Source organism: Micropterus salmoides, unplaced genomic scaffold, assembly GCF_014851395.1.
Source record: "Micropterus salmoides isolate LMB-PRFRI ecotype aquatic unplaced genomic scaffold, ASM1485139v1 Ms_hic_scaffold_2, whole genome shotgun sequence".
Taxonomy (NCBI): domain Eukaryota; kingdom Metazoa; phylum Chordata; class Actinopteri; order Centrarchiformes; family Centrarchidae; genus Micropterus; species Micropterus salmoides.
This window is the reverse complement of record NW_024041150.1, coordinates 48731356-48758088: the sequence shown is the minus strand read 5'-3', so window position 1 is coordinate 48758088 and position 26733 is coordinate 48731356. Positions and strand designations below refer to the sequence as shown.

Below are 26733 nucleotides of genomic sequence, written 5' to 3'. Positions count from 1 at the left end.
CTGCACAGTAACAGGAGTGAAAACGCTATTTTGAAACATTTGGTGAGTTTTGCCACTTTGGAGTTCACTGAAAGAGCCAGACAAAAGTTTGCGGAGGGTCTGCACATTTTCACGTCACGTTCATTTTCCGTTCATTTTCATACACCCAACGTGTGCGTAAAAAACAGCGTACGTAACCTTTTTGTGCGTAGGCAGCGTTTATACACGAGGCCCCTGGAAACAGATGGCTAATTATAGACAGGGTTACTGGGTTATTGCACAGGAGCTGTTCCTGACACTGTGACAACAACACACAGGGTGAAAAGAGGAGCTGCAGCAATGTGCAACGTGACAAAAAATAAGGTTGTTTTTTGAAAATTAAACCATGTAAACCTGTTCTGGTACAACCTCATAAATCTTTAAATTGTCACCTGCTCCTGCTAAATCAGCAGAACTCGTTTTTAAGGCTGTTTGGAGTCTGGAGAACAGACCAGAGTCTCCAGCTACTAATAAAGTAACGCTGCCTCATGAATCTGCGGGACAAAAAGCTTCAACATCTTGGATTCTGCGTGTCGTGCCGAAAAGTGATTGTTTGCCGAAAAGTGATTGCCGTCTGCTGGAGCTGTATTGCCCAGTCTCTTTCTGGCAAGTGATATAGCCTACTGCATTTTATGGGTTGTACTGGCCATTTAAAGGGGTTATTTTAAGAGGTAAAAAGTACTAGGTGAGCTATAATCTGTTAAATATATCTTCTGAATGAAATCAACTAATTTCAGGGCAGAAATAACCTTTCAGTCAATAACAAAAGGCTTCAATCATTTTCTGGCAAGTGAAATACTGCATTTTATGAGTTGTATTGGCAATTTAAAGGTATTTTAACAGGTAAAAAGGACTGGGTTGGTTGGTAGGCCTACACAGCAAGTAAAATAATGCAGAGTCATAAGGATAATAGCAAAATTGTCTTCATTTTATATCTTAGTTGGCAGTAAGTCATGTTAATTAGGCTACAGCCCGTTTTCCAAATATAAACAAATATATTACACATAGGCCTACCAAACATCACTTTTCGGCAGACGATCACTTTTCGACACTGCGGCTAAATGTTATTTATCACTTAGCAACAGTAACTAAGGGGGGCTTAGCGTGCTTCTAAGATGGCGCGAGAACACTGCGATCCACGAGGTCCCGCAGCGCTCCTGTATCTGAAGAGCTCCGACAGTTAGAAAGGAGACCTGCTGGATCTCAGAGACCAGGACCAAGAGCGGGATGGAGGAGGACAACCAGGACCCGGAGCCCCGGAGCAACAACGTCCCCGGAGGACAAACAGCAGGCTCGAGCTCTGATAGCACCGATGTTCAGGTCAGTGTTCATGAACACAGCTAGCAGCTAACAAGAAGCTAACGTGGCGTTAGCTCGGCCTGGTTCCGACACGTAGCTTCATATTGACTGTAAACAAGATGTAATGTAGCAGGATTCAACAGTGGAGCCATCAGAACCCCGTATCTCTACAGAACCCACACTTAATGTGACGGTCGGAAACCGGAGAGGAGGAGGAGGAGGAGCAGGAGGAGGAGGTCTCTTGTAGCATGTAGCCTGCTGATGTTAGCTTGCGAGCTAACTTAGCTAGCTCAGACTGGACGACGCTGAAGCAAACTTCCGGTTCGGCAGTTAACTGAACGTTAAGTTGCTGAGCAACCGGTGCTCCGTGTTTTGCTCCTCTTACTGTTGTGAAAGCTGTTAGACATTTTAGCTGCTGTCTGAATCCACTTTTACATTTATTAAACCTTTTTATGTGTTTAGCATGTAGACTTTGTATCATATTGTCAGGTATGTGCACACATACGAGGAATTTGACTCTGGATTGTACATTGCTCATAATGTGCTTACTCATACAATAATACTATAATAAAAACTATAATAAAGTCAAACACATGCTACAGAATAGAGAACAGAAATACTATAAACAAAAACAGAACAATATAGACAGACTGACAAATAGTGCAGTGAGCAGAGGGCAAAGGATGCAGGAATAACTTATTATAATGATGATTATTATGTACATGTAGGACGTGGTTGTGATATACAGGTACACGTACATGTACACGGTACGATGGCCCGATTGGGCCAGTGCAAAAACATTAGTATTAAAAAATATATAATTAGAAACTGAACATCCTGCAGTTGTCCAATCCAGAGTTACATGACGAGTGGTTGTCAAATGTTGTTTCTCTAATCTCAATCATGCGGCAACCTCTGGGTCTAAAAGTCAATATATAAATAATAAAATAGAAATAAAGCAGCGTATGCTTTTGGGCAGGACTAACCAACGCGTTCTCATCTCAATAACTCATAACTGACGCTTTCAGCCATAAAAATGAGGCTGAAGCAGAACATTAAAAAATATAGTTTGAAGAGGTTTAAGTTGAATGATAAAGCATGATTAAAAGTCTTTTCACACAGGAAGCGACACTCTGCCTGTATACTAACCTGGCCCGATAGGGTGGCTCTGTGCTTCTGATGTGAACAGATACGGAGACAAGCGCTCCGCGGGCAAACGCAAGGCGCTTTATAGATGGTAACCACGACACCGGCTTCTGTGCGCTACTATATTCCTTCATAGCCTAGCTTAAAGTAAAACTATGGCTGTGTTCGAAACAGAAGGCAGGTGCCTCGCTGCCTCGATACCATAATAGACCGCTACCTCAGAAGGCATCACTTTCAAGTGAAGGCTGTCAGAAGAGAGCATAGACTGTATGTAAGACACGCTAGACTTAGCATCAGATAACTAGCTATTGAAAAGCGAAATGGCTAACGGATGCCTCAGAAATCATACTGATAATACTAGGTTGCTTACAGTCACAGGCTAATATGATAGTTCAGTGTTTTGTTCTCGTTAGTTTTTCAAAAATCGAAGCGAGAAAACTACTAAAAACTTTTTAAAAACATGTATTTGTGTAAGAATTTGGCCTATTTATCCGCCATCTTGACGAGTTTGCGAAAGCTATGGCGGCCGCAGCCGTGCTGCTACATGGGTAATAGTCAGCATTAAGTCACCATCGATGCTGCCTTCAAAACTGGCCATTACTGTGGCAGCTTGAAGGCATCTCAGGAGACAGTAAGAGAATGTGGAACAGCACTCGATGCCTCGCTTTCCTGTTAGACACCTTCTGAGACAGCAGTTCAGCCCGTTTCGAACACAGCCTATAAGTAATGTTAGTTGATAGGCTATATTATAAATGCTATTCATATTCATAGGCCTAAAGCTGATAAATCTCATCATGCAAACGCTCTCCTGTTAATGTCCCGATAACTGTTCGGTGAACAGGAAAGATTGCAGCTGACTCCTCCCACTCCGGACACAAACTGTTTCAGACTCTCCCCTCTGGCAGGAGGCTGCGGTCCATCAGCACCAAAACCTCTCATCACAAAAACAGCGTCTTCCCGTCTCCAACTAGCCTCATTAACAAGGCCCGAGTCCCCCACTGACACTCCTCCCTTGCAATAAGCCTTCATGTTAAAAGTCATTTCTGCCCCGCTGCTGTCATGGTAACGTAACGTTAAACTGCAAGTCATGTAACGATCGGATGTTTCATATTTTGTGTTTATTTAACGCCCACGTATGAGCGAGAACAGCTGAATCTAATTACAACCTGTGACTGTCTGAACGGTCTGTGAGTCCTTTCAGGTGTTCACTGATGCAGAAATACATTTTATTATCATACTGCATTACTTAATATTTAAATTAATCCATGTCAGAAACATTTAAAGTTTTAAGTAAAGTAGCCTAATTAATGTCTGTTATTGTAATTATCACAACACATCAGTGACGTGGAATTAATCAAAGAAACAACAGTTTAATAGAATTTACCGCAGGATTAGGCAATCCTGAATAATATTTAAACTCATCAATATCTAATTCTACTTATTATAATTATAGTTTAGACTTTTTAGTGTTATTTCGCCCCAGCACAGGTCCTGCTCAGGCAGGGCTGAGTCTTGTTAATATGTTTGGTATCCAGCACATATCGCTATAAAGTTTTTGTGGATGTGCAGTCGATCATTTTAGCCATATTAACATATGAGTCGAGCACAATGCGTCACATGTTTTCAGAAATAAAAGCATGTTTGACATATTCTTGAGTTACTGGATTTTAACCAGAAAAGGAGCAGTCAACATAAATGAACTGCAATCCAAAAAATAGTCCTTTCATCAAAGTGCAAATTCAACAATATGGATTATTTAGTTTAGGTATAAGCTCTCTGACGACAAAGGGAGCTGTTGATGATTTTCTGTTTTTCTTTTCTTTAGAGCATTGTGAAGCTACAAAATATGGTAAAGAGAGTTTCCCAAAGCCTTTTCCATAATCAGTACAAGGTGAGTGGGCACGCACGCACACTTGAAGTACAAATTACAATCTGTCACAACGCTGATGATGATATTTATGAAAGTAACTGGCTTAATTAGTTTGCTATTGATGATGTTACTTATTTTTTTCTTCCTCTTTCCTCTCAGACCCTCGTTTCATCAACCTCTGACCCCAGTGGATCATCAGTAAATGAGTCCCGAAACAAACAGGTTAGAGACAACTGATAACAGACAGACACTCACAGTTAAATTGTCTTTCTTTAAACACAGAGTTAACAACAAAAACAGACTTATTGGTTGTTGGACAACCAACAGTTGTGTAGACATGCCTTCTCTATTGTTTTAACAGCCGAGAGTGTTGTTGAATTTGTGTTTGTGACATGTGACACAGTGATTTACAGTGAAAAGCATGATGCGTGACTTCCCACGCTTCACTCCATAAATATGTTTAGTTTATTTAGCACCATTAACTTGTTCGGTCCACTGAATAGTGAGTTCCTTAGTGATCAGCTGCTGCTGCAGATGTGACAGACAGGTGGAAATCAACATCTGTACAGCAGTTTATTTTTACCTCAGTAAACACTTCAATGAGGTCTCAGTCGCTAGTTTCAAGTCTTCTTCAACACAGCATGATGTTCATTTAATAAATAATGGTCCTATTTAGGAGAAAATAGACAATAATGCAGCGTATGCTTTAGGACGGGACTACCTTATGATTGACAGGTTGCTACCATGGCAAAAATCTGTACTTTTACTGCCAGAGTTTCCCGTATGTGCAGCAGTCATGTGGTGCACCGCCGCTACTAAAATTTCCCACAATAATTAAACTATGCGCTACAAATGTTTTCACTCGCACACTGCAACACTCAATGCTTGGCTCGCTTTCTCTCATTGTTCTATACAAAACATCTACGTAAGAGATGCTGTTATAACAGTGTAACTCCTGTAAGGAATCAGGAGGTGCGTAGCGAGTGTTTGATTGTCCGAGCGGCAGAAAGTGATGGTGAACGTGAGCGGAGGTAAATATTCTGGCAGTAAATGTACAGTGTTGGTTACAGTGTGTCTGCTTCTCAAGACCAAAAAAAGTCTGTTGTTTCCCCACCTGCTGAAAAAGTGAAGCCTGTTAGCGCTAAGTTAGCTAACACCCCCCCCTCCCCTTCAGACGAGCTGAGCAGGAAAGCTTCAACAGCAGGCTGCGTCTTTTGGCTGCTATGTAACTTAACATTAGCTGAATAGAAAGTAACTGGTAGCTGTATTTTATCACTGCCTACTTGTCCAATGTTGAGAACATCAGTTACAATCTGAAAGTAAACTGGTGTAGGGCTGCAGCTAACGACGATTTTAGTATTCAAAGCTTCTATAGATTATTTCAACGATTCATCGATGCGTCATTTAAGAAGTACTTTTGCTTGGCGGCGCTGGTTTTCAAACCACTTTTATCAAGAAAACACACGTGAAATGTGAAACGGGAAATGACCGAACCTGCACACGAAACAGCTGTTGTTTGTCGTTCGAAAGATGGCAATTATAAAGACAAAGAATATGGTTGAAAGGATGGATTAGCACACACAGGTAGCAGGGATTGTCTGAGCATGTGGATGTAACTGATGTAATTTTTCAACCACAGATGATCTTCCTCAGGTAAACGTGAAGAAGAGAACACACCTGTATTTTAATTTTTTTTATTTAATAAACATTGCAGAATTATTTCCTTATTTGTTTTGTTTGACAAATCATAATTTAATATGAGACAACAAGAAAATAATTTGTTTTTAAACAGTCTTTACTTATTGGAGTACCAACAGACTATAATATTAATGCAGTATTTTGTACTCACACTTGATGGATACACAGTGGGAATACTGACTGCTGTAAATGTGGCAGGTTATCTAATCCGGAGATGATGGCTTGAAATAAATACAAGTGTATGTTCACTTTTTTTTTACCTTTACCTAAGTTTTGATGACTACTTTTACTTCTACTCGAGTACAGTTTTTGGCTACTCAAGGAAAAGTACTCACTAAACTATATAAATCAACAACACCAACTATAATTGATTATATTTATATTCAAATCAGTGCTGCTAATGTTGATCAGGGCATCATAATTTTTTGTCAATTATTTCTTATAATGTATGCACTTACTAGAGCGCAGACCTCTGCCCAGGAGGTATATTGAGTCGTGACGCTGTATAACAAGTAATATCTGGTTACCTATATTAAGTTACCTATTAAATCAATTAAAGGGGAAATCAGATTATTGCGTACCATGTAAAAGCTTTAATAACAATGACTTTGATCTAATTATTTACAGTAATCCAATTATTAATGGACTAATTTATTGTCAAAACAAACCTACATGTTTGAACAAGAGAGCGGCAGAAAGTGAGTGAGTAAGTTGATGGTCTGGCAGTAAATGTGCTGTCCGTTGTTTCCCCAACTACCTTAAAGTGAAGGCGGTAAGTGCTAGCTAACATCTCACTGTGCTATAAGCCCTTTTCACACGGAAAGCGACACTCCGCCTGCGTAGGCTAGTCGCCTGGCCCCACGGGGTCGCTCTGCGTAGCTCAGCGGTTTCTGTACGCGGGCTTATGCGTGAGACGAGCATGACCGCGACAGTTTCACGGGAACACGCCCGCTTGTCGCTACGCCTGTCGCAATGCCCGCGCCTCCCTTCTTACACGCTCGCCTCTCATTGAATATGAATTACGAGGTGCGTAAATCGCTTCCTGTGTGAAAAGGTCTTAAGTCAGTTCAACTGTGGCTGATGGACGATGCCTGACAGACATCACAACATTGAGCCGACATCGTGATTGTAAAAAACCACGAACATTCTTATTGTTTTTAAGTATGCTTTGCACCTGCCTCACACACACAAATAATTAGTTGCAGTCCTAGTCAACAGCTGCTCTAGAGTCTTATCAATTCTAGAATGAGGTCTCATTTAAAAAAAATCAACCTGTACTGTGTTGGACCACATATGAAAGTGTCTTAAATCCTAACTGGAAAAGATCCGAGTCCATGTACCTGGGGCTATCCACACTGTAAATTAATAAAATCAGATTTGAGCCAAATTTGAGCAAAACAATCCTATCAATCAGCCAGCAGTCTGAAAGCAGCCTATGACACGTTGATTTTGTGGCTGTCAGTTTGACTGTTAAAACACTTTGACAAAACTGGTAATGCATTAGTCATACTTGAACATCGTGGGTTATGTTCCACAGACGTGCTCAAAATGTCATTTGTGGTTCTAGATCGCTCGCTCCACTCACTGTTTCTCCCTCTGTATGTATGTCTGTCTGATATAGAAACGGAGAGGAAAAGACGGAGACACACATCACCGCTGTGACGAATCCTTCACAAGATCTGTATCAGTAAAGATTCATCAGAGTGTTCAAACTGGAGAGAAAAAGTTCAGGTGTGAACAGTGTGGAAAAGCTTTCGCTACATCAAGTAACCTAAAAAACCACCTAGGTGTTCACACTAGAGCGAAATCAAACTGCTGTGAACAGTGTGGGAAAGCTTTCACTAAACCAAGTAACCTAAAAGCACACCTACGTCTTCACGCTGGAGAGAAACCGTACAGGTGTAAACACTGTGGGAAAGCTTTCGCTACATCAAGTTACCTAAAAACCCACCTACGTCTTCACACTGGAGAGAAATCATACTGTTGTGAACAGTGTGGAAAAGCTTTTGCTAAATCAACTTCCCTAAAAAACCACAAACGTGTTCACACTGGAGAAAAACCATACTGTTGTGAACAGTGTGGGATAGCTTTCGCAACATCGAGTAACTTAAAAAGCCACATACGTCTTCACACAGGAGAGAAATCACACTGTTGTGAACAGTGTGGGAAAGCTTTCAGTACATCAACTTACTTAAAAAGACACAGACATCTTCACTCTGGAGAGAAACCGTACTGGTGTGAACAATGTGGGAAATATTTTGCCACATCGAGTATCCTAAAAAAACACCAACGTGTTCACACTGGAGAAAAACCATACTGTTGTGAACAGTGTGGGAAAGCTTTCACTACATCAGCTCACCTAAAAGATCACCTACGGGGACACACAGGAGAGAAACCGTACTGGTGTGAACAGTGTGGGAAAGCTTTTCTTACATCAAGTTACCTACAAAAACACCTACGTGTTCACACTGGGGAGAAACCATACTATTGTGAACAGTGTGGGAAATTTTTCACTGAATCGAGTAGCCTAGCACAGCACAGACGTGTTCACACTGGAGAGAAGCCGTACTGGTGTGAACAATGTGGGAAAACTTTTAGTCATGGTAGTTCCCTTAAAAAGCACCAACGCAGTCATGCTGCTTTGTTGTAAAAATGTTTCAGAGCCTCCTCCTCATGTCCTGATGCTGTGTTGTTGTATTCTCTACAGGCTGAGGATTAGACAAAAGTAACTTTATATTCTGAGCAGCATGTTTTTTACTGCGGCTTCTAGAGCTCTACCAATTTATTGGCATGCCGATGTTATCAGATGATATAATAGGGCTGGCTGGTCTATTGGTATAATGAGGTATTCCGATATGATTAAAGAGAGAGAGATAAAATCAAACAATACAGTTTATACCAATATAGTTTGATGTTGAGTTAATTAATATTCCTGTTAAGTCCTGCCAGCGTTTGCTGCTCTCCCTTCCTCGCTGCGCAGCCCCGCTCCTCCCTCTGCATGCAGCAGCGTACTCACAAACTCTCTAACAACAGGGAGGGGGAGACAGTGCTGAAGACCTGACTTGTAAAAAGTAAGTTGCAGATGCATTTAACATTTAACAGCAATGTTTTCTCTGGGTCACTGTATCACAGATGGTGGTTGAAAAATGGACTCAAGGCTGAGAAAGGCTTTTCTCATAATTATTCTCTAACATTAAATGTCTTGGTTATGTTTCTCTGGTTCGGACTCTCAAATCGCTCTCGGGTATATGAGCTCCTCCCTTCAGCTGAATCACTCTGTTATTCTTAATTTTAATAAATTCAATAAAAACATCTGCTGTAACTTGTTTATTTGTTCAAGGAAATATATTGGGACCTGGTTCCATCTGTTCAGACCATATCAAATATTTGGTTTATGTATTTGTATAAATTATGTTTATGGAGACCTGAATAAAGCAGAGTCGCAGACATCACTGCATAGATGAGAGTTAACTATGGAGATGGTGGTGCAGAGCTTTAATCTCCTTGGTGCAGTCATTTATTCAAAGTATATAAGAAGTGCCCTTTTTTCCATCAATCCATGGCAAAGTCTCTAAAGTGCATGATAGTGATTGTGGGCTAAGCTCAAGAGTGTTTCCTCACTGCTAAATCCGACTGCGAACTCTAATATAACTTTCCACTGCATGTATAATACATGACAGAGGTGTGTGTGTGTGTGTGTGTGTGATGTTGCAGACTTGCAAAGAGAAGTTTCTCTCATAAATGTGTGACTATAATGTCAGAGAATATTCATGTTTTTTACTTTGTAGATGAATCTTGGAAATTAAATTTTGTCTTTGATTATTATCCTTCTACACTGGCTTTTTTTTTCTATTACAATGGAGCCTATGTGCACTTGTTTCTTTACATCCTAATCATATTACACGTAAAAGAAGAGCCTCTAAAATACAGAAGAGATTTGAACTACAATAAGAATATTATGTAGATAATTAGTCTTCACATTTAATCATGACGATGCCAACAAGCCTCCCTGGCTTCTTATTTGGAGCTCAGCTGAGATGAAGTGGAAGCGACAAAAGGAAGAAGAGAGAAGCCTTTTGGCCGAAGAAGAGACTGAACTGAAATAACAATAAAATTAGCCCTTATCACTTTTTCTTTCCTGAAACATTCAGGACCGTATATGCTAACCTTCCCGTTTTTTCATTGCCCTCTCCTAGGCAGCTGTACTGTTTTCCCCAGCTCCCCTGTTTAATGTTACAGTAGTTTAGTGGTGCAGCCTACGCTGCTGTAGCTTTATTTCTGAAACAGAGTGGCAAAGGAAAGTGTCTACAGGTGGATGTGTAATTTGGCAGAACAGATGTTGTAGGCTAACGTACCTGCCGAGATTTGCGCCCACCCCTTTTCCCAGCATAAAAGAGCGTTACCACACGCGAGGTGCATGCAATTCTCGGCAGGCAGGCAGAACACCTGCCGCTGCAAAATGTCACCATGATGTCACATCACCATGACATGACATTATCTCGCGGGAGCAAAGTGGCGGCAGGTGCCGAGTCCGGCTCAGGCAGTTGTTTTTCTCTGGCTGCACAAAGTTGCAACCACCTTTGCCTGAACATTGTTCTAAGCTCACGCAGTCTACCCGAGGTGGATTGTGTCTCACGGTGCTGTTTTTTTTACCTGGCCCTGCAAGAAAGAGCTGATTTAAAAATTTGCGTTTTCGGAGATGTGAGGTCCCGCCTGCTAATAGGTCCGGCCGTCATCAAGTCCGCTGCCGTTCCAATAGCTGAATGACTGACTGCGTGCTCCCGTTCCTGGGAGATTGTACTCCCGAGCCGAACTTGCTCAGTCTGAGCTTTAAAGTACCTAAGTCTGAACTTGGCGAACTCTGTATTGACAAACAGCCACTGTCTCTGACGGCTCTTTCAGAGGTATGTGGTGTCCGAACAATAATGCTGCGATGATGTGTTGAGAGGAAACCTGCTTGACACCGTTCTTGATCATAAAAGTTTATTACATCAAGAAGTTCAGCATCAATTACAAGCTCTGCAGCAGCTTGGAGAGTGACCCAGCCCGATATGTTTAGGTATCTGTTAGGTACCATAGCGGGGTATGAGTCTGCAAAATAAAAGGTCAAACCTATAGAAGGGTACAGGACTATTTTGAAGTAACAAAACAAGGGGTTAGAAGTCAAATTCTATAGAAGGGTTCAGTCCCTACATAACCACCAATCACTGCTCTCCCTGTAGAAGGTCACTGATCCTCTGTCCTGCTGCTACAGTGATATTTTGTTATGAGTCAAATGCACAAATACTGGATACCACAGGTGTGTCAAGCAGGTTACAGACTCTTTTAATGTCGTTCAGAGTTTTTCAAAGTAAAAGCTTGGTTCAACTTCAAATACAAGATTGCATTAAACAAGCTTTTATTTTGGAGGCAAAACAATGAGTATTGCAGTAATGTGAAGTATATCTCTGAATGAGAATGGGTTTGTATTGACCTGGGCTTGACACTGCCCAGCAGGACACTGATGTTGTAGCTTTCGGGTGTGAGCAAGTTAATGTTTTTTGCATGTACCATGGATCTACCAGGTAAACTTACATAGGCTACTGCAGCAACAGACGCACATACAGGTGACGGCGTGTGGGCTTAATGTCTCAATACACAACAGAAATAGCTTGACGTTACAGTTAGCCACATTAGCTGCAGGATATGCTAACGCCAAGTTCAACAGGCAAGTGTTCAAAAAAACAGAAAAGCTACATAAAAATGACAAAACTTACAGGTTCCAAGTTTGAGGTCGGTATAGATCCATCCTTGAGCTGTTCGGCTGATAGATTTCATTTGGTTGTGAAGTTACAGCCTAGTGTTGTGTAATGGTAGATACACAACCGAACCATGAGAACCTGAAGTGGCCTTCCAACTGAAGAGGAAGGTAAGTCTTAACTGAGGACCCGACTTGATGAGAGGACTGACAGATTGCATTTTCATTTTCATTGTGTCCCTTGGAAAACTGCTTGTAAATGTAGATGCAATGCAATAGACTGACGGCGCTGTTTCACTCATTGCATTTGAATAAAGTCCACCATAGAACAGACTTTGACATGTAATGTCAAATGGTCTTCTCATTTCCATTGTCACATAGTTAAAAAATGGCATTTTAATCTTAATTTTGACCTAAAAAGACCATGAGTACATGGACATGTAAATGCAATAGACTGGGGGTGCTGTTTCACTCATTGCATTTGAATAAAGTCCACTATAGAGCAGACTGTCTTTGAAAATGAAATGTCAAATGCTGTTTCCATTTTCATTTTAATATGGTCCTAGAATGCTAACACAAGTATGTGAAAATGATAATGGTTGCATTTTGATTCAAATTTTTACCTAAATAACACGTGGAAAATGTTATTGTGAGATAAAAAATTTTTTTTCAAGTTTGCATGCTAATTTTAATTTAGTCCCCTATATGCTTCCATATTCACCTGTGGAAGATTTTGGAGCAAGGTTTGAGACAAAGCCCTGCACCACTATCTCTATAAAACCAGATGATGGAAAATAAAGTCATCTTCAGATTATTGCAGTGATGTCTGTGACTATGCTTTATTCAGGTCTACGTAAACATACTATATACAAATACATAGACCAAAATATTTGATATGGTCCGAACAGATGGAACCAGGTCCCAATATATTTCCTTGAACAAATAAACAAGTTACAACAAACAGATGCTTTTATTGAATTTATTAAAAGAAAGAATAATTCAACTGAAGGGCAGAGCTCATACATCCGAGAGCAATTAGAGAGTCTGAACCAGAGAAACAGATAGCCAAGACATTTAATGTTAGAGAATAATTATGGAGTTGACAAGACAAAAGCCTTTCTCAGCCTTGAGTCCATTTTTCAACCATCATCTGTAATACAGTGACCCAGAGAAAACATTGCTGTTGAATGCATCTAATACTACATGACTGTTTGACGAGGATCTGCAACTTACTCACGCTAACGTTTCACATTCGAAAGAGGAGCTAGATAACTTTGTTTAGCAGGAAGATGTGTCACATACTCTAGCTAGTTTATTTTTTGATTTAGAGAAGGTGAAAAAAAATTTAATTTGTTGACTTTATGCTGTCATCACCATTTATCTCTATACAATGTGTTTATGATCAAACTGTTATTGTTGCATTAGCTGCTGTAAGCAAGGTTAGAGAATATTTAGAAGTGATGAATTAGGGAGAAATGATCAGACCGTTTGTTAGAACTGCCACTCTGTTTCAGAAATAAAGCTACAGCAGCGTAGGCTGCACCACTAAACTACTGTAACATTAAACAGGGGAGCTGGGGAAAACCCAGGAGAGGGCAATGAAAAAACGGGAAGTTTAGCATATACGATCCTGAATGTTTCAGGAGAGAAAAAGTGATGAGGGCTATTTTTATTGTTATTTCAGTCAAGTATTTAATGTGACAAATGACCAACTCTACTTGAACATAGATCCATCTCAATTGTTTTTCAATTGTCATTAATCAGCAGTTATAAACACCCCGAGCAATTACTTTATATCGTAGGGCAGGGCGATATGGACCAAAAGTCATATCCCGGTGCTTTTAGGCTGAATACCGGTATAAAATACACATCGGTATTTTCTGGGGGGTATTTTCTGTCTCTCTCTTCCTGTATATCTGCTCCAGTGACTTTCTCCATCAGTACTAGGCTTCGTTTTATAAAGTCACTGACAATAAACAGAACTCGTCTTCTGGACTTTTCCTCCAGCGATTCTGTTCACATCAGCAGCTGCAGAGGCAGCGTGTTAACGACGTAGTCTTTCAAACACCAACATGGTAGCTAACGAATGACATCTTCCCTGGTGTGTTCACTGTTGCTTTACGCGGTTCGTGCTTCTAAAAAAACGTCACTGTTTTGCGACTTGTAACATAATGACTCTACAAAATGCGTGGCTAAATATACCTAGTGTGCCGTTAATGGACGGACACAGATGCAGACACCAGTCAGCCCTATTATATCAGCTGATAACATTGGCATGCCAAAAAAACCAACAAAAAAAAAAACATGCTGCTCAGAATATAAAGTTACTTTTGTCTAACCCTCAGCCTGGAGAGAATACAACAACACAGCATCAGGACATGAGGAGGATGCTCTGATAAATGTTCACAATGAAGAAGCATGACTGCGTTGGTGCTTTTTAAGGGAACTACTCTGACTAAAAGTTTTCCCACATTGTTCACACCAGTACGGCTTCTCTCCAGTGTGAACACGTCTGTGCTGTGCTAGGTTACTTGATTCAGTGAAAGATTTCCCACACAGTTCACACCAGTACGGCTTCTCTCCAGTGTGAACACGTCTGTGCTGTGCTAGGTTACCTGATTCAGTGAAAGCTTTCCCACACTGTTCACAGCAGTATGGTTTCTCTCCAATGTGAACTCGTAGGTGGTATTTTAGGTTACTTGAGGTAGTGAAAGCTTTCCCACATAGTTCACACCAGTATGGTTTCTCTCCAGTGTGAATACGTAGGTGGCTTTGTAGGTGAGCTGATGTAGTGAAAGCTTTCCCACACTGTTCACAACGGTACAATTTTTCTCCAGTGTGAACACGTTGGTGGTTTTTTAGGTTACTTGATGTAGCGAAAGCTTTCCCACACAGTTCACACCAGTACGGTTTCTCTCCAGTGTGAAGATGTAGGTGTCTTTTTAGGTTAATTGGTTTAGTGAAAGCTTTCCCACACTGTTCACAGCAGTTCGATTTTGCTGTAGTGTGAACACTTAAGTGGCTTTTTAGGATACTTGATGTAGCGAAAGCTTTTCCACACGGTTCACACACGTACGGTTCCTTTCCAGTGTGAAGATGTAGGTGTCTTTTTAGGTTACTTGGTTTAGTGAAAGATTTTCCACAGTGTTCACAGCAGTTCGATTTCTCTCCAGTGTGAAGATGTAGGTGGCTTTTTAGGTAACTTGATGTAGCGAAAGCTTTGCCACAGTGTTCACACCTGTACGGTTTCTCTCCAGTGTGAAGACGTAAGTGTCTTTTTAGGTTACTTGGTTTACTGAAAGCTTTCCCACACTGTTCACAGCAGTTTGATTTCGCTCTAGTGTTTACACATAGGTGGTTTTTTAGGTTACTTGATGTAGCGAAAGCTTTTCCACACTGTTCACACATGAACGTTTTCTCTCCAGTTTGAACACTCTGATGAATCTTTACTGATGTTGTGAAGGATTCGTCACAGCGGTGACTTGTGTCTCCGTCTCTTCCTCTCAGTTTCTAAATCAGACAGACATACAGAGAGAGAAACAGTGAGTGGAGCGAGCGATCTAGAACCACAAATGACATTACCATTAAGTGAACGAGGTTTACTCTTCAGAATGAAAACTAGTATCAACGCCAGGGGGAAAATATGGAAGACGACCAGATAGGGTAGGATAATCCTATAATTCACTGATTTATTATTGCACTTAACGTGTTTGCTAACTGTTGTCTCTTAGCCAGCATCATCCATGAGACCTCAAAACCAAGAATGCAAAGAAATATGGAGAGGCTGCTCCAAGATAACAGCCAGGCATCACCCAAAACTAGCTCATAATCTGATTTATTGTTAAAATCTAACTTTAAGATTTTTGCTTTGGAATTATATAAAATAAAACCAAATTTAAAGTACTATAAGAAGTGTACTATAAGAAGTGTACACTAACAATGTAATGTATTTTGAATAATTTAGAAATGATGAAGCAGGGGATAAGACACATTAGAGACCCGGGTTCGAATCCACTGTAAGACATCAATGTGTCTCTTAGCAAGATACTTAACCTCTCGTTTCTCCAGAGACGTGCGACCTCTGACATATATAGCAATTGTAAGTCGCTTTGAATAAAAGCGTCAACAAGTTAATGGTGCTAAATAAAGTAAACACATTTATGGAGTGAAGCGTGGGAAGTCACGCATCATGCTTTTCACGCACTGTGAATCACTGTGTCACATGTCAGAAATGTAAAAACACTCTCGGCTGTTAAAACATTAGAGAAGGCATGTCTACACTTTCTGTTGGTTGTCCAACAACCAATAAAGTCTGTTTTTATTGTTAACTCTGTGTTTAAACAAAGACAATTTAACTGTGAGTGTCTTAAAAATACACTTTTCAACCAGGATCCACAACCTGCCCTTTTGTGTAGGCCATCTGCAGAGCTGAAAGCTGCTGTTATCAGTTGTCTCTAACCTGTTTGTTTCGGGACTCATTTGCTGATGATCCACTGGGGTCAGAGGTTGATGAAATGAGGGTCTGAGAGGAAAGAGGAAGACAAAATAAGTAACATCATCAACAGAAAGCTAAATTATTAAGCCAGTTACTTTTATACATATTAATACACAAACTGGAAAAGTTGTGCATGCGTGCCCACTCACCTTGTCATAATAATACTGCCACTCATAATGGAAAGGGCTTTGGGAAACTTCCTTTACCATATTTTGTAGCTTCACAATACTCTGAAGAAAAGACACAGAAAATCATCAACTGCTCCCTTTGTCATCAGTGAGCTTATACATCAACTAAATAATCCATATTGTTGAATTCGCACTTTGAGGAAAGGACTATTTTTTGGATTGCAGTTCATTCACTGTTTAGGGGTCCTCCCCTAAGAACATTTCTCTTAGGAAATAGTTGGAAAAGCTAGAGTAGATGATAAATAAACAACACCCAAAGTTCAGTCTACTGTACGAACTACAACCTTTAGATTTGGGTATTTTACATTTATGGCACAACATGTTTTGGGCATCACCCCGTCAGCCTTAACGGCAGGAAAACCCTGTTAACATGACCTCAGAATCATTATAGACAATTGTTAATGTGGCTTTTTGTGTCTCATTTCACAGTTTGACATTTATCTGTAGACATTAAAAAAATAGGCAAAATGAGAAACTGCCTCTCTTCTGAGGTGCATTGTATTTGCACTAAAAATCCAAAAAGAAACGTCTCCTCATTAGCTTAAAAGGACTAGTTTGCATCACTAATTTGCTTTACTAGCCTCAGCTCCTCCAGTCACCTCCGTCCTTTCTTTTCCTATCAACCACTTTTTCAGACTCATCTGAAACCTGAAAAATAATTTAGGATGAACCAGTCTGTACAGGACAGAGCTGTTTGTACCTGATGTTCTCAACATTTGACAAGTAGATAGTAATAAAATACAGCTACCAGTTACTTTCTATAAACTGAGCTATGTTAAGTATAGCATAGCAGCCAAAAGACGTAGCCTACTGTAGAAGCTTTCCTGCTCAGCTGCACAGTCTGAAGGGGAGGGGAGATGTTTGCTAGCGCAAACTTTCACTTTTCAAGCAGGTGGGGAAACACCACCGCTCCTGAATGCATATAGGGTAAACACTGGGTTAAGTATTCATGTTCAAAACAGCCAGAGTTTTCCACGTTTGTTCTGATCGCTGTTTACATTCCACCTCAGGCCTGTGTTAGTGAGGCGTTACTACACCTGGCCAACCAGATAACTAACGTGGAGAAAAAAACATCCAGACTCCCTGCTCATTGTTCTCGGGGACTTCAACAGAGCAAACCGCAGTCATGAACTCCCAAAGTAGAGACAGCATATTAAGTGTCAAACCAGGGACACTAACGCACTGGACCACTGCTACACAACACGCCTATCGCTCTGTTCCCCGTGCCGCCTTAGGACTCTCTGGTCACTGTCTGGTTTATCTTTTCCAGACATCCAGGCAAAAATTGAAATCTGCTAAACCTGTTGTAAAGACTGTGAAAAGATGGACCAACAAGTCAAAGCTGGAGTTACAGGCCTGCTTTGACTGTACTGACTGGAGTGTTTTTGAGGCTGCATCCACTGACCTGGACGAACTAACTGACACTGTGACATCCAACATCAGTATCACAGATACATGTGTGTGCCGACTACAGGCTAACAGGTCAGTGGATGATGCAGTCAACTTGGGTCTGCATTACATCCTGCAACACCTCGACTCTCCAGGGACATATGCAAGGAGCCTGTTTGTGGACTTCAGCTCAGCCTTCAACACCATCATCCCGGACATCCTCAGCACCAAACTCACCCAGCTCACTGTGCCAGCCTCCACCTGTCAGTGGATCACAGACTTCCTGACTGTCAGGAATCAGCAGGTGAGGCTGGGGAACACCACATCCAGCACCCGGAGTATTAGCACTGGCGCCCCTCAGTGGTGTGTGCTCTCCCCCCTGCTCTTCTCCCGCTACACCAGTGGTCGGCAATAGGCCGCCCACGGGCCAAAGCTTGCCCGCCAGCTATAAGATCTGGACCACGGCCAGATTACTTTGACAGCGGCAAAATGGTGACGAGTTGGCCTACAGATGGGAGGTTGATCAGCTGGCTTTCCGGTGCGGTCAGAACAACCTGGAGCTTAACACGTTCAAAACTGTGGAGATGATCGTGGACTTCAGGCAGGGGTGGAAATTAACTTTTTGGCTCACCTTCTAATGGGACTGGTAGATGAAAAATCCACCGGCCAAACTAATTTTTGTGTCACATTATGTCACATATACCAGTGGTTCTCAAAGTGGGGTCCCTGAGGTGGTTCCAGGGGGTCCCCAGCAAAAAGGGGAATACTTTATTTTCATTATAATTCTATCTATCCACAGTAGCAGAGGGACTGAATGTCTGACTACTTTGGTTGTGGGTTTCATACACTTTCTGTGAAAAAAACAAAAAACATCTAAAAGCAAAACTCTTATCAGATGGGGGACCCTGGGACAAATTGGGGGTCCTCGGTCTAATTTGTGTTATTTTAGAGGTCCCTGATGTGAAAAAGTTTGATAACCACAGACGTATACATTTGTTTCAGTACTTTTGAGATAAGGTATTCTGTTGCATGCAAACTTAAAGACAATACCAGAATGAAATTTGAAGCAAAATTCATTTATTGCTAGTAAATTGTGTATAAACTTACAAGAAACTATTATTCTCATTATGTACATGTTGAAGGTGGATATGATATACAGGTACACAGACATGTACAGTGTGATGGAGCATAATGCAAAGGATGCTGGAAAAAATAAATAAGACCTATGAACTTATGACCTGAGGTAGGTGTATTGGTATGCAGTATATGGTATACATGACGACATAGAATGGTGAATAAATAAATAATAAGTGGAAACCAGTAAACAGGTGGCTGATTAGAGACGGAGTTACTGGGTTATTGCACAAGAATAGTTCCTGACACTGAGTCAGAAAATCAGCTGTTCATCAGAGTGATGGCTTGTAGGAAGAAACTGCTTCTGTGTCTGTTGGTTTTGGCATACAGTGCTCTGTAGCGCCTACCTGAGGGGAGGAGCTGGAACAGGTTGTGTCCGGGGTGAGATGGATCTGCAGTTTCCTGCCCGTTTCCTGACTCTGGAAATGTATAAGTCCTGAATGGAGGGCAGGTTGGCACCGATTATTTTTTCTGCAGTCCTGACTGTCCATTGTAGTCTGCTCCTGTCCTTTTTGGTGGCAGATCCAATCCAGACAGTGATGGACGTGCAGAGGACAGACTGGATGATGGCTGTGTAGAACTGGATCAGCTGCTCCTTAGGCAGGTTGAGCTTCCTGAGCTGACGCAGGAAGTACATCCTCTGCTGGGCCTTCTTGATGATGGTGTCCGTGTTGGGCTCCCACTTCAGGTCCTGGGATGTAGTGGAACCCAGAAACCTGAAGGATTCCACAGCAGACACAGGGCTGTTGAGTATGGTGATGGGGGGCAGAGTGGGGGGGCTCCTCCTGAAGTCCACGGTCATCTCCACAGTTTTGAACGTGTTAAGCTCCAGGTTGTTCTGACCGCACCAGAGAGCCAGCTGATCAAACTCCCGTCTGTAGGCCGACTCATAACTGTCCCAGATGATGCAGATGACCGTTATATCATCACCAAACTTCAGGAGTTTGACAGATGGGTCCCCTGAGGTGCAGTCCTTGGTGTAGAGGGAGAAGAGCAATGCGGAGAGCACACACCCCTGGGGGGCGCCAGTGCTGATAGTCCGGGTGCTGGATGTGATGTTTCCCAGTCTCACCTGCTGACTCCTGACAGTCAGGAAGTCTGTGATCCACTGACAGGTGGAGGCTGGCACAGTGAGCTGGGTGAGTTTGGTGCTGAAGATGGTGTTGAACGCCGAGCTGAAGTCCACAAACAGGATCCTTGCATATGTCCCTGGAGAATCGAGGTGTTGCAGGATGTGATGCAGACCCAAGTTGACTACATCATCCACTGACCTGTTAGCCCTGTAGGCAAACTGCAGGGGGTCCAGCAGGGGGCCTGTAATGTCCTTCAGACTGTCCTAATGACTTCATGAGTACAGATGTCAGGGTGACGGGCCTATAGTCATTTAGACCAGAGATGGAGGGGTTTTTTTGGGACCGGGATGACTGTGGAGCATTTGAAGCAGGAGGGAACTTCACACAGCTCCAGTGATTTGTTGAACATCTGAGTGAAGATAGGGGCCAGCTGGTCTGCACAGATTTTCAGGCACGATGGTGAGACACTGTCAGATTCAGGAACCTTCCTGATCTTCTGCTTTCGGAAGAGGTGGCTTACGTCCTCTTCACAGATCTTGAGTGCAGGTGAGAGGTCAGAGGGGGAAGGTGACTGTTTGAAGATGGCATTGGAGTGGGGGAGGTGTGACTCTGGGATTTTCAAACCTGCAATAGAAACCATTCAGCTCGTCTGCCAGTTGTTGAGTACCAGCAGTGTTGGGGATGGTCTCTTATAGTTTGTGAGTGTCCGTAGGCTTCTCCACAATGACGCAGGGTCGTTGGCTGCAAAGCTTTTATTTAACCTTTCAGTGTAGCTCCTCTTTGCAGCTTTGACCTCTTTAGTCAGCATGTTCCTGGCCTGGTTGTACAAGACTCTGTCCCTACTTCTGAAGGCCTACTCCTTGGTCTGACGAAGCTGCCCGAGTTCCGCTGTGAACCAGGGTTTTTGGTTGTTATATGTGCGGAAGGTTTTAGTCGGCACACACGTCCTCACAAAAATTGATGTAAGATGTCACAGTGTCAGTTAGTTTGTCCAGGTCAGTGGCTGCAGCCTCAAAAAACTGTAACTCCAGCTTTGACTCTTTGGTCCATCTTTTCACAGTCTTTACAGTCTGGAGAAGATGCATCAGACAGTGACCAGAGAGTCCTAAGGTAGCACGAGGAACAGAGCGATAGGCGTCCTTTAATGTTGTGTAGCAGTGGTCCAGTGTGTTAGTGTCCCTGGTGGGACACTTAATATGCTGTCTGTACTTTGGAAGTTCATGGCTGAGATTTGCTTTGTTAAAGTCCCCAAGAACTATGAGCAGGGATTCTGGATGTTTTTCCTCCACTAACCTGGACAAACTAACTGATACTGTGACATCCGCATGGATGAGATTAAATCCCGGTAGGTGAAGTGCGCTGTCTGGGATGCGCTCGATGAGCCAGGATTCGGTGAAACAGAGGGCAGCAGATCTGCAGAAGTCCGAGTTAGTTCTGTTGAGGAGAAGCAGTTTGTCCATTTTGTTGGCTAGAGAGCGGACATTCGCCAGGTGGATTGAAGGGAACGCAGTGCGAAATCCCCGCTGTCTCATTTTAACCAGCGCGCCTGCACGTTTTCGAAGGATCCCATACAGAGCTGCCACTCCTCCAAAGGGTAGCTCTGGGAAAGTTCCATGGTCAATACAGAGCGGTGGAATAGTATGAGCAGTTGAAAGTCCAATGTTTAAGAGCTCTTCTCTGGTAAAAGTTAGCAGAGAGGAACGGCAGAAAACAGCGTTAATTAAAAAAAACACAGAAAGCACTATGGAGTGTAATCCTGAGGCGGCCGTCTGTGGCGCCATCTTGCTAATTTAAAGGAGACCAATTATGCTTTTCCCCATTTTATGACTTATCTACAATGTTATAATGTTGGATGTTCATGTTAAACATGGCCAAGTTTTTAAAAAATTAGGTTAAAGCATTAATCAGAAATCCCTGTGAGCCTGTTCTGAACTGCTTTTTCTACCAACGGCTCCGTTCTACATAATAAGGAGCATGTGCTCCCACACTAACGGCATGGCAACGCTCAGTCTGCCTGTTCTGCCCAGCAACAACAACAGCCTGGTAACATGCTTCAGGTCTTGGCCAATCAGAAGACAGTGGGCTTTGAGAGGGGAGGCCTTAAAGATACAGCAGCATCTACAGCTTGTTCAGACAGAGCCTGAAATGAAGGCCTACACGAAGAATCAGTATAAGAATTATTTTTTTTAAACTTTGAATCATGCAAAGCTCCCATACAGGAGTCACAGAACTACAAAGTAGGACTGGAAAAGCAGTGTAATAGGTCTCCTTTAAGGCCTTTTCACACAGGAAACGATTTATGTTAAAGGTGTTGACAGCCTCCCAAAGCCCTTTTCCCCCAACCACAACCATCAGAAATGTTAGTACCTAAAACTAAGTCACTGACTTTATGCATCTCGACTGGCTAACCCTACAGTTCCTTACTACTCTAACACTACTACGCCTTTGTGTTTGGGAAATAGCAAACGATGGCGTTTCATACGGACGCTAAAAGGGTACCTTTAGCGCAAAATACTCACGCTTTGTCACGCTGTCTGAAAGCGTCAGTTATGACGCATTGACACGTTGGGTAGTCCTGCCTAAAAGCATACGCTGCTTTATGTCCATTTTCCCCCAAATGGGACCATAATTTACTAAATGAACATCATGCTGGGTTGAAGAAGACTTGTAACTGAGACCATAAACCCATTTAAAAGTGTTTACTGAGCTAATAATTAAGCTGAAATGTTGCAACATTTTACCATTATTTGTAATGGAACAAGACTTCTTTTTGCAACCAGTAGACTTGCGCCCTGCTGGCCGTTAGAGAGAATGCAGTTTTAAGTTCCGTCTGTAGTTTCACTTTCAGACCCAGAGGTTGCTGCATGATTGAGATTAGAGAAATAACATTTGACAACCACTCGTCACATAACTACAACTCTGGACTGGACAACGGAGCGCGCCAAGAGCTGCAAAACAACTGCAGGATGTTCAGTTTCTAATTATATATTGTTTAAAGAGGTGGTATTATACTCATTTTATAGGTTCAAAATCTTAATTAGGGGTTGTACCAGAACAGGTTTACAGGGTTTAATTGAAAAAAAACATATTTTTCTCATAATGCAAATTGCTGCAGCTCCTCTTTTCACCCTGTGTGTTGTACGCTCCGCTCTTGAGCTACAGAGTGATGCATCTTACTTGTACAAAATCTTTGTTGGGAGTTGCACATGTGCAGTTCCCAGGTAAGGACTACTAGCCAATCAGAAGCAGAGAAGGGCGGTTCGTAAGAAACAAGGTAGTGAGATCCAAATCAAAGCTGCCTCAGACTGCGACCATAACCTAGCAGATGCTATAAGTTACTCAAGTCTACAACTACACAACATCATTGTTCCACATCTTACCATTAGCACTAAATGTTGAACTGTTGCCGGTGTTCTGACGATCTATGCTGCCTTGCCGAAAAATGCTACCATAGAGCAAATCGATAGACTCGGCTCTACTCGGCCCTGCTTCGTTTTCTATTGCAGATAGTACGTAGCTGGTCATCATAGCGACGCCACACACAACTGTCGTGACGTAATGTTCAATGCGACACACACACCAGCGATCCACACAGCTTTCTCTCTCTTTTAAGTTAAAACGTTTCAACATTCCTCAGCATGTAAAGACAGATAAGCGGTATGAAAACCTTCCAGCTGTGTTTTCCTCTGCTGTTGTTGCTGCAGCGGTCTGTGTGATGGCGGGAGCAGAGGACTCTGTGAGCGAGCGGCTGGCCGGCCTCACACGCTCCTCCCACTTGCGGAGCTACTCAACTCCGACAATATTCATCACATTTTTGTTCCACCATCAATTCTCGTAAAACTGTCAATATTCGAAATCTACACAGCTGATTTCTCACCTCAAAAGTGGATTTAGTGATGAAATTACATATGTAAACTGGAAAATAAAACTGTCTGTTGCTGGCCTCTGTCTGGTGCAGCAATGATGATGCAGTGAATAGTGAATATTCTCTCTGACCAATCAGCAGTCTGTCATGTTTTCACGTTACATTTTAGTTTCCCTCAGCTCGCTTGGAACCTCGACGGAGGTGAGGTGATACGAAAAAAAGTACCTGGAAGCAGGTACAACATTTCTACAGTGGAAAACCCAAACAAAGGTGAGTCGAGCCAAAGGGCCTCCGCTCAGACTAGCTTGGTTTGAGGGTGAGCCTGACCCCACTAGCCACTTGGCAAGCTTTATGATGCGTTTTCATTGTGACGTCACAAGTAAAGGAAGTGAAGGGCTGGACTACAAACGAGCTGTTTTCAAGCGGTTCAGAGCAGAGCTTTCTGTGGGAGATGGGAACTCTCTTTGGGCTGGACTTTTCACTTTGCAAACCTGTTACATGCACAAAAAAAGATATAGAACTCAATAAAGGAGAGTGAAAAAGCCTAAAAGCATAATACCACCTCTTTAATACTAATGTTTTTGCATGAGTTGCTAGTTCAACTGTCCCGACGTTACTTTTTACTGGCCCCGGGCCATCGGGCACCGTTGTTGTCGAGCCCTGCATCACTAAACAGCTGACTCACAGTGTCCACAATTGCATAGGAGTTCTATGCAATAACCCAGTAACTCTGCCTCTAATCAGCCACCTGTTTACCGGACCGCCGACCTACAGCCCATTTATTATTGAGACTTACTACCTCGTGACGGAGCGTTTCTATTTTAACCCACGCAGCTTTTCTAGCATTTACTGTACTGGTTTAGAGGACCAGGAAACTCACAGACCAATCGCATGTGCTCCAATCGTCTCATGTGACGCTGCTCAGCCAATCAAATCTGTGCATACCGATGCTTGCGAGTCGAGTCCGCGAGATTCACCAGAGACGTTTTGGAAACACACGCGAATTGAGGAGACGAAAGGGAAAAGAGATTTCACATGACTTTTAATCAAGAATGTACAGATTTTTACATGTACATTCCTCCCACGGGCAGTTCAAAACCAGAATATCTCATAGATCTCCAATATGCTAGCTGGAGCTCACGTTTCTCACTGAACAACAGAAAGTAGGAAATGAAAGAGAAGAGGAGGCATTACAGCTGTTCATTTGTGTGTTTATTATAAAATTGGTTAAGACTACACTTCATCACTTCAAGCTACACTTTTTATTAAATTTTTTCTAAAAATTAGGCACTTTAATTTAGTTTATTTAAATTTAGAAATTATTATTTGAATAGTTATTATTTATTATCCTTTCAGTTTGATGTGAAAACTGACTGAAATATTATTTGATTTGACAGTCCGTTGTTGACTAAAAACATATAGGTTATAGTACTGAATGATAACGCAAGTTCGTCGTTTTGATGTTCCGGACCTTTGCTTCAGGAAATTTTCTCTAACTAGACCTCTTTGAAATCTAATTGAATACCCCTGTCGTATTGTATATACTGTATACCAAATCCACCTACCTCAGGTACATAACACCTGCACATAATACTTATTTATTCCAGCATCTTTTGCACTATGCTCCATCGTACCGTGTACATGTACGTGTACCTGTATATCACAACCACCTCCTACATGTACATAATAATCATCATTATAATAAGTTATTCCTGCATCCTTTGCCCTCTGCTCACTGCATTTGTCAGTCTTTCTATATTGTTCTGTTTTTGTTTATAGTATTTCTGTTCTCTATTCTGTAGCATGTGTTTGACTTTATTATAGTTTTTATTATAGTATTATTGTATGAGTAAGCACATTATGAGCAATGTACAATCCAGAGTCAAATTCCTCGTATGTGTGCACATACCTGACAATATGATACAAAGTCTACATGCTAAACACATAAAAAGGTTTAATAAATGTAAAAGTGGACTCAGACAGCAGCTAAAATGTCTAACAGCTTTCACAACAGTAAGAGGAGCAAAACACGGAGCACCGGTTGCTCAGCAACTTAACGTTCAGTTAACTGCCGAACCGGAAGTTTGCTTCAGCGTCGTCCAGTCTGAGCTAGCTAAGTTAGCTCGCAAGCTAACATCTGCAGGCTACATGCTACAAGAGACCTCCTCCTCCTCCTCCTCCTGCTCCTCCTCCTCCTCGGTTCCGACCGTCACATTAAGTGTGGGTTCTGTAGAGATACGGGGTTCTGATGGCTCCACTGTTGAATCCTGCTACATTACATCTTGTTTACAGTCAATATGAAGCTACGTGTCGGAACCAGGCCGAGCTAACGCCACGTTAGCTTCTTGTTAGCTGCTAGCTGTGTTCATGAACACTGACCTGAACATCGGTGCTATCAGAGCTCGAGCCTGCTGTTTGTCCTCCGGGGACGTTGTTGCTCCGGGGCTCCGGGTCCTGGTTGTCCTCCTCCATCCCGCTCTTGGTCCTGGTCTCTGAGATCCAGCAGGTCTCCTTTTGTGACTTCTTCTTCTTCTTTAGGGTTTAATGGCGGTTGGCAAACCAGTTTAACGGTGCATCACCGCCACAAGCTGGACTGGAGTGTGGAACGAGAGATTAAGCAGGAAATAAATGAAATAAACAAAAAAAGAAGAAGAAAAGAAAAGCAAAAACACAAAACAAAACAAAAACAAACATAGATTAAATTATTTTTTCTAACTCAGTTTCTTTAAGAAACTTAAGACCTGTCAATGAGATATCATGATGTTTTGCCTTCCTTAATGACTGAAAGAGGCGTTTCCTCTTGATAGTGTATCTCCTACAC

General features: G+C 42.1%; 2 protein-coding genes across 2 annotated transcripts in view; one reads left to right on the top strand and one right to left on the bottom strand.

Annotated features, from left to right (window-relative positions):
• Window positions 1-26492, bottom strand: part of LOC119912596 (zinc finger protein 721-like) — a 343224-nt gene extending 316732 nt beyond the window's left edge. Inside the window, exons 1-4 of the mRNA XM_038731863.1 lie at window positions 26292-26492; window positions 16413-16493; window positions 16228-16290; window positions 14216-15278 (exon numbers count right to left, since the gene is read on the bottom strand). Of these exons, the coding sequence (XP_038587791.1) occupies window positions 14216-15278; window positions 16228-16290; window positions 16413-16493; window positions 26292-26384 (1300 nt within the window). The 5' untranslated portion in view covers window positions 26385-26492. The remainder of the gene's footprint in view (window positions 1-14215; window positions 15279-16227; window positions 16291-16412; window positions 16494-26291) is intronic.
• LOC119912638 (zinc finger protein 501-like) lies at window positions 1110-9119 on the top strand. Its single transcript, XM_038731922.1, has 4 exons — window positions 1110-1338; window positions 4289-4354; window positions 4493-4555; window positions 7653-9119. The coding sequence occupies exons 1-4, from the start codon at window positions 1246-1248 to the stop codon at window positions 8679-8681; spliced, it is 1251 nt and encodes a 416-aa protein (XP_038587850.1). The 5' UTR covers window positions 1110-1245; the 3' UTR covers window positions 8682-9119.
• Window positions 26493-26733: the final 241 nt, after the last annotated feature.